This window comes from Saccostrea echinata, unplaced genomic scaffold, assembly GCF_033153115.1.
Source record: "Saccostrea echinata isolate AGI-Se365-2 ecotype Australia unplaced genomic scaffold, CSIRO_AGI_Sech_v1 ptg000028l, whole genome shotgun sequence".
Classification (NCBI taxonomy): Eukaryota; Metazoa; Mollusca; class Bivalvia; order Ostreida; family Ostreidae; genus Saccostrea; species Saccostrea echinata.
The window spans coordinates 14779703-14788443 of NW_026889777.1; the positions used below are offsets into that span (position 1 = coordinate 14779703).

Here is an 8741-nt window from a genome sequence, read left to right on the forward strand (position 1 = left end):
CCAAGGTCAAGGCGAAGAGGTCAAAAATATGTTGGTACCCAAAGAAAGATTTTGTCACAAGGAATACACATGTGAAATGTGAAAGCTAATATATATATCCAACCAATTAAAAGTTATGGGCAATGTTAAAGTTTTTGCGGACAAACAGATTATCAGACAGGCAGATGAACGGACAGGACAAAAACTATATACCCCGAATCTTCTATTACGGGGGCATTAACTTAGCGCATCTCAGGAACAAGTTACTAAATTATTTTGAAGCGTTCTAAAGACCAAGATTGACAGAGACAACTCGGAGCGTGATTGACAACACGTAAGATGTCAGAAGATTTCACCGTCCTGAGAGATTTACAAACACATTTACGAACGGCTCAAGTGCCATTCGAGCAGCTTTCAACTTTAGCACAACAAGGAGATGATTTGGTAAGACTTAATATCTCATTTATTTTCTTAGATTGTCAATTTTCTAATTGAGTGATGATTTAAACCTAGTAACCGGTGCAAGATGTTATTTGGGAGTTTTGGCCATTCTCCTTTAAATTTACAACAAGCTGTTAGATTGACGATCTTTGTGGATAAGACTTTTCACAAATGAATTCAAAATTATAGGGAGTTGAAACAATGGAATCAAAGGGATTTGTCACGATCTATTGTGTTCTTGAACAGGTGTTGAATAGTTTTTTACCACCCCTACATGTAACCCTCTAGTTAGAATAATCTAACTGTGTCTTGGGACAGGCCCTCACCACAGTTGGAATGCCTCCCATATACCTGTAATGTAGCAGAAAATTGCAGAATCGCTCCGAAACGATTTTGAAAAAAATTAATGAATCTGCATTGAAAATAACAGTCAAATTAATCATAACGAACCTTTTTGAGACTGTAAATACCTTTCATCAAAAATTAAATCCATATAATGGAAGAATTCAACACTTTCACAAACGTTTTTTACTCGTTTCAAATTTACACACCATGTTGACATTCGGAACTCTAGGGATTTTTCATAGTAAATTCACTGAGTTATTTTCTTTGCTACATTGACAATACAAGGAACGCATTCTATTGTTGTATCAGGTCCATAGGACATATATCATTTTAACGATAGAACATTCTATCTAGTAACTCTCAGTCTTTCTATACATAGATTTTTATTAATATTTCTTCTAGAGGTCTAGCAATTGAAAATGGATAGCATTCTGTAAGGTACATAATGTTTTCTAAAGATTTCCCATAGTAAGAATGAATTACTTTTAACTTCCATAAAGATACAGTTATTTAAATTTCAACAAATTCGGGGACTAGTAAGAAAAGCAGCAAGTTGTAGGAAGATGTTAAAGAAGTTAAAAACTTATGCATAATCAAACACAAATGTTTGACAAACTCTGAAAAAATGGCATGTAGTGTTACATCTTAGGTTCATGAAACATAAATGAAATTTTTTTTTCTATTGTGGCTTCAGTAGATCTCATATTAATATCATTTTGAAAGGGGACAAAGAGAAGAGGGGGGAGAGGATGTTTTTCCCCTTACTCCTACATGTGTTAGTATTTCAGAATGTTTTTATTTTTTTTTCCTGTAGCACTGGACACTGCCTGGGGTGGACTATAAGGTGTGTTGGGACTAATTCTCGAGCTGAATTCACTCCTCACCTTTTGTATGACTAGAACTTGTATACAATGTATATATACTACATACGTATATCACTGCATGTGAGGTGTCAAAATCACAACCCTTAATTCCTGAGCTTTGTGCAAATTGTGTGGAACTTTTTCACAAAAACTCACAGGGTGATGGACCAAATTTTTAAAGCTTTTCTGAATGAATATCTAGAGTTTTAAATTAGGGACCACGGAAGTAGCGAGTACATTGCATTTCAATTGTCAAGATCATACACTGGTTAAGTTCATAGCTGAATTCACCTTTCTGATGGGGATAGAGGGAAGGGGCATTTTTGGGCTAAAATTTCACCCTTACATTAATTGAAAATTCTCAAATTTTTTTTGGTAAGATTTAATTCAGTATATTCCTAAAGGTAGTATAATTGACATTTTTTTTCACATACTGTTCATTATACGTGTGCCTCCCACTTGAAAAGCTGGGGTATATAATGATGGGGGTTCTTTCCATCTGTATGTCTCTCTGTCCTTCCATCATTGGGTGTACTCATCTCTTATCTCCAACTCCTCCTATACCACTGACTAAAATTTAATGAGACTTTCACAGAATAGTTATTACATAGTGTCATTGTGCATCTCCTATTTCACATTTTAATTTGACAGATATTTGGGCTCTCTTATAGCAAAACATAGGCTTGCCATCATACTCACGGGAGTGGGGGTATCATTTTGTGAACTCAGTACTCACAGTACCTCTAGTTTAATATTGAGGAACAAAAGTACATGTATATATGTGCATGTGTGTTATTTTTACTTTTAATAAAGAATACATCTACAGATCAAATGATGATTTTAAAACTAAAATCAAATAAAGAACAGCAAGTTGAGAAAGATTTGAAAGTCATTAATAATTTGACAATATATAATTATTAAAAAAAATAATTCATAACCTGAAAAGACATTGATAAAATGCCCTAGACCACTGTGTAAACACAACAGAATTTACAGGATTGCAGAAAAAAAAATAAAATTCGTAATTGAAATTGATTATTGTTAAATTGGCTGAAAAATAATTTATATACCAGTACAGCAGTTTGTTGATATTAGATTGATCAGCACAATTAACAAAAAGATCTTTGATTGATTTGATGCTATCTAGACCCTCACTTTTTTTTGTTCCATGTCTTTATTTTTCTCTCTTTGATTTGTGTACATTTTCTCATTCTACATGTTGTATGTAGTACTACATACTTTATATAAATAGGGTACTTCCTTTAATTACCCCTGTATATGTATGTTTTGTCAACATGGCCCAGACATAAATAATGTGTTATTAATGTTTCTGTAATCACTTCAATCTGGCAGTTGTTCAGCGTGTTTGAACTTTTGTGATGTATTAAAGGAATTGCAAATAGATGCAAATGACTGTACATGTAGTGCTAATTTGACATTAACAGTCCCCAAGTTAGTTAGTCACAGTCTATCATGTCTATATAAGTAGATTCTGAATCATCTAGATGTTGTGAACATAGCCTGTTATTTCTATTATGAATTTTACAGTTTGTTGTTGATGTGAATATTAAACGTGAGCCCTAAGTATATGTTCCTTTAATTTTACAAATACAATCTAACTTCAGTATCTCAAACACTGATATCTTGAATACCATGGATATGTCGAAGTTATTTGGAAGTCCAAACCTCTTATTCTTTAGTAAGTATTTACCCTGGCTATATCTTGAATCCTAGCTTGGATATCTCAAAGTTTTTTTTACTTATCCCATTGAGTTTGAGATAATGAGGTTTGACTGTATATGCAATAAAGAAGATTGTAAAGAAATGCACAGATAGTAATTAATGTTTGAAAATCTACTTAAATCTAAGCTTAAGAGATTATTTCTTAAATGTTCTAAATAAATAAGTACAGTTAAGATTGTATAAATGTATATATAGTATATATATATATAGAATGCAAAGTTCTGTTTAAGAAATATCAAAATAAAACTAGATTACCGTTCAGAACTCCATATCTGGTGTAAAGTAATAAAGCATTTAAAAGAATGAGGGGCAATAATATTACTTCTAAGCGTTATGTATAGTGTACTTCTTCATTAAACTTTATTTAAAATACATTGTCATAAAAATTATTTCTTCTCTTTGAAAGCTGGTAGAGAAATTTCTGACAGAGAACATAAGACTACAGGGATCTGGACCAGAAGTTCTACAAAGCCAGCTGTATATATGTAAGTGTCCATAAATTACATTCAGTAAGAAAAAAAGCTGCTGTGAAACTCAAGAAGGATGCATAATGCTATGTGTTTGAAGAATATGTTTTAATATTAAAAGGCTTACAGTTATCTTTTTTCTGTGCAATTAATGAAGCTTAATTGTGGCATTAGCATGTGGTGGACAATGATCCAAGGGCCATTAAAGGAATCTTTCTGTTAATAATTGGTCCAGTTTTTACTGGTGTCATTTCCATGTGTTTTTGTTAACTCTGTCACTGCTAAAATTACTGCAAAGTCTGCTATTATTGCTAAGGTGTGTTTGCTACCAATATAACTACACAATTGCTACAGTGTACTAACATTGCTAATCACTTGCTGCTAACATTGCTAATCACTTGCTACAAACATTGCTAAACACTTGCTTTGAACATTGCTACAGAATTTCTGCTAACTTGCAACAAACTTACTTTAAACTTGCTACTAACATGCTACAAACTTACTGCTAGCATTGCCACACCCTTACTGCTGCTAACATTGCCTCTATCTTGTGGCTAAGATTCCTTAGCCTACATATATATATATATACTAAACATTGCCCCACACTAACTGCTGTCATTGTAACACACTGCTACACACTTCCTACTAACACTGCTACACAGTGACTGCTAAAATTGCTACTTACTACTGCTAACATTACTACACACATACTGCTAGCATTGCTACACAGTTTTTGCTACCATTGTTCCACACTAATTACATGTGCTAACATTGCTACATACTGCTAGCATTGCCTTACACTTACTGCTAATATTGCTACACACTTTCTACTAGTATGTCTACTGCTAATATTGCTAAACACTAATTTCTAAGAACATTGCTTTACACTTACTACTAACTTTGCTACACACTGGATGCTGTATCTATCAGATTATATGAATTTTGGATTCGAACAACCAAACAAAGAACACCATAGATCACCCTAACAGAAATCTGGACATCCAATGTAAATTGCTTCAAGAATTCAAATACATATGTATATATTTATACTGTCTCAACCAAGATCAACAGATTTATCTGGAAGTGTGTAATCAATCAGTTTCAGTTGGGAATCCCCCCTTATAAATTCATCTCAAACCAGGTCATCATGACCTAAATTTAAGATGAAAGATAAGAGTTGAAATAATAGGGGGACATGTCTCTCAAGGAAGATATTTATACTCACACACTGTAGAATTTAACCATGAACATGAATCATTTAAATTCATGATGAAATGTTTTATTATATCTGATTTATTTATTTATTTATTGCAGCATGCTTTTGGGGAATGAGAGATATTGTTCAGCAACTTTTATCAAAAGGAGTAGGTAGGTTTTTTGTGACAGAAGACAAAGCTTAATTCATCATGTTTTTTCAACATAGTATTAATCTGATGTTCAATTTTGTAATATTTTTTGATATATGTATCCATGTGACCCTTAATATTATAATTCTATTCTGAACTTGCTTCAACTGCAAGATGACCATTAAATTAATACATTATGTTACTCCAATGGAAATACGATTGACATTCTTAGGTTGATTTATCTTTACTTATCTTTACTTTCAGATGTTAACTTTAAAAACAAGGGAACCCTCTGGACCCCACTTCATGCTGCCACATTTCAAGAACATGGACCTGTAAGTTTTATTGTTAACTTTGTCTGCATGTCCTATATACAGTTGAACTTTGGTATCTCGAACACTGATATATCAAATACTCTGGATATGTCGAAGTCATTTTTAAGCCCCAACCTCTTATTCCTTAAGTATTTTACTCTGGATATCTCAAAGTTTTTTCTCAGTCCCATTGAGTTTGAGATAACGAGGTTTGACTGTACATTTTGTATATTATATTGAATTAATTTTTGATGTTTGAGTCTATCTTGATGAGTTACAGATCAAGTTTGCATTTTGTTCCACTTTCAATCGATAATTTTTGACAGAATACTGAAGGAAACTAGTATTCCTTACGCAATACTCTAAGAATACTTTTTTTTTCCTTACAAGTATTTTTATAATTTTCTGGAGTAAAGTCAGGAACTTTATGTTTCAGGTTGTCATGGTGCTTTTAGAAAATGGTGCCAATCCAGAAATTCCAGATTCAGAGGGCAGGTAAAATCTTTCGGAATAATCTGTGATTTTTGAGCTTATCACAGTACCAACACAACAGGAGCAAATCTACAAAGTTGTAGAATACAAATAAAATTGCATTCAAAATTACCAAAAACCAACCATGATAAACAACTTTTCTGAGCTTTTTGTACATTGTATCTCTTCTAGACTACTCAAAGTATTAACTGACTTAAAGAAAAATGATACACATTTTCTTTTACACTTTTTTTTTCACTTTACATTGGTACACCATAATGAAAATTGTTCATAGTACAAATGTATAGACAAACTTTCATTGTTTTTGCAGGTGAATAAATATTTAAATACATGTACATGTATTATAGACATAAACATGATAAAGTGGATAGTGAACTCATGATCAGAAAGTGATCAATTTGAATAATTGATGACATCCATAAATTATCTTTGATTTAGAACTCCCAAGGACTTTGCCTCAGCTTCAGACAAAATCTGGCCACACTTTGCTGCCTTGGGACTAGAAAGGACACCAAGATGGGAATTAATCGAGAAAAGTGTCATTAAAAAGGTATATAAAAAATTAAAGATGGATCTCGGACAGAATCCCATATAATGATGAAAATTGTTCATAACATACATGTAAATTGGACATGGCTCAAGGTCAAGGATTTCATATTGTACACATGTATCACTGTTTTTGTTACATATACGTAAAAGATTGGGATACACAGTCAAAAAAATTTGATCAGTTGTTGTACTTACTACCATGATAAAACTGATAAGTGCCAGTTTATTAACTTAAGAGCTTCTTACTACGTTATACGTCCTTCTATATTTTGTGTTTTTTCTTTGTGTACGCACTCAATAAATAGGCAAGTTTATAGATACCTAAATACCATTTATTTCCTATTTATATAGATTCATCTATTTCCTATTTATATAGATTCATATATTTCCTATTTATATATATATAGATTCATCTATTTCCTATTTATATAGATTCATATATTTCCTATTTATATATATATATAGATTCATCTATTTCCTATTTATATAGATTCATCTATTTCCCATTTATATAGATTCATGGAGGTCCAGCTGTACACGACAGTCAACCAAGAAGAAGTATCAAAATGGCAAGTGTTATAAATAATTAATAAAACATGTACTTATTAATTATTTTTAATTAAGATTTAAGATTTTATTTGTATTGAAATTTTTATTGACTATATTGTCATTTATTCATGATTTAATTTAATAGTTCTGTCGTTGTTGTTAATTTTCAAAGTTAAATTGATTAAATTTTGATTTCTCTCAATATTTGTAGAAATCTGTTTTATTGTAGTTTGTGTTAAAATGATTAAATTCAAAAATTTAAAAAAAAAATCAAAGAAAATCAGACAGCAGTTAAAATATATTTTAGCTCAAAATAATGGCTTCTAAGATTTGAACAAAATATGATAATTGTTCTAACAATTAAAATATCCTTATCACGGCCCCATAAAAACTAAAGACAGAATTAAAAGTGGATGAAGGGAAACAAATCACAGCATTTTATCAATAGATTGATTTTACACACTTTCATTGAGCTGGATATTCAGACCTATGAACTTATATGTTTTATTTGAGCTGGATATTCAGGCCTATGAACCTATGTTTTATTTGAGCTGGATATTCAGGCCTATGAACTTATATTTTTTATTTGAGCTGGATATTCAGGCCTATGAACCTATGTTTTATTTGAGCTGGATATTCAGGCCTATGAACTTATATTTTTTATTTGAGCTGGATATTCAGGCCTATGAACCTATGTTTTATTTGAGCTGGATATTCAGGCCTATGAACCTATGTTTTATTTGAGCTGGATATTCAGGCCTATGAACTTATATTTTTTATTTGAGCTGGATATTCAGGCCTATGAACCTATGTTTTATTTGAGCTGGATATTCAGGCTTATGAACCTTTGTGTTTTATTTGAGCTGGATATTCGGGTCTATGAACATTTATGTTTTATTTGAGCTGGATATTCAGGCTTATGAACCTTTGTGTTTTATTTGAGCTGGATATTCAGGACAAAAACCTTTATGTTTTATTTGAGCAGGCTTCAGACAGTCGCCCTGAATCTGCATACGCTTACAACAGTGATCCCTTTATCCACGCCGCTGTGACGGGGGACGTCCTGGCGGACCAAGAGGAGGCTACAACTAACTCAAAGGACCAGCCCCAGTTCTCCATGTGGAGGTGATAAACGTAATTATAGTTATCTTATTGTGAACTTTGACCTCATGCTGTTTGTTACCTCGCTGTTTTAGTGTGAAATACATGTGACTGTAGAATAAAGGGGGGGGGGGGTGTTGTTTGCACTTTTTCAACTAACTATTGTAACCAAATGGATTTTCTGGAACAGTCATGTTCCTACTTCTCTGGCAATATTTGTAGGCATCTTACGGTTAGGTTGTTTGTATGCATTTTTGCATAAAAATGTAGAGTTGTTAGAAGTCATTGATCGTTTGCATATTTGAACACAATAATTAATTGTCTGTAACTTCTAAATTATGCAAAATCAATACAAATGCTTAATGTTTCCATTATAGTCAGTATATAAGCATACACATGTATATCAATTTTTTGAAATGAATAATATGATAAGAGTACTTTAAGATAATAATTAGTCTTTAACTTTTTATTACGCTAGATATGAATTTTTTTTTTAGCTAAATTAAAATGTATTTTAATGATTATTATTAACATATATCTTAAAGTTAGACT

General features: G+C 31.9%; 1 protein-coding gene across 2 annotated transcripts; it reads left to right on the forward strand.

Moving 5' to 3' along the window:
• Positions 1-282: 282 nt before the first annotated feature.
• Positions 283-8308, forward strand: LOC133193797 (poly [ADP-ribose] polymerase tankyrase-2-like). Of its 2 annotated transcripts, XM_061329726.1 has the most exons (9): positions 283-423; positions 1580-1609; positions 3778-3856; positions 5153-5206; positions 5449-5519; positions 5935-5993; positions 6429-6540; positions 7055-7108; positions 8074-8308. In XM_061329726.1, the coding sequence occupies exons 1-9, from the start codon at positions 319-321 to the stop codon at positions 8215-8217; spliced, it is 708 nt and encodes a 235-aa protein (XP_061185710.1). In that variant the 5' UTR covers positions 283-318; the 3' UTR covers positions 8218-8308. The 2 variants fall into 2 exon arrangements, with proteins under 2 accessions (XP_061185710.1, XP_061185711.1); XM_061329727.1 differs by lacking the exon at positions 1580-1609.
• The last annotated feature ends 433 nt before the right edge of the window (positions 8309-8741 follow it).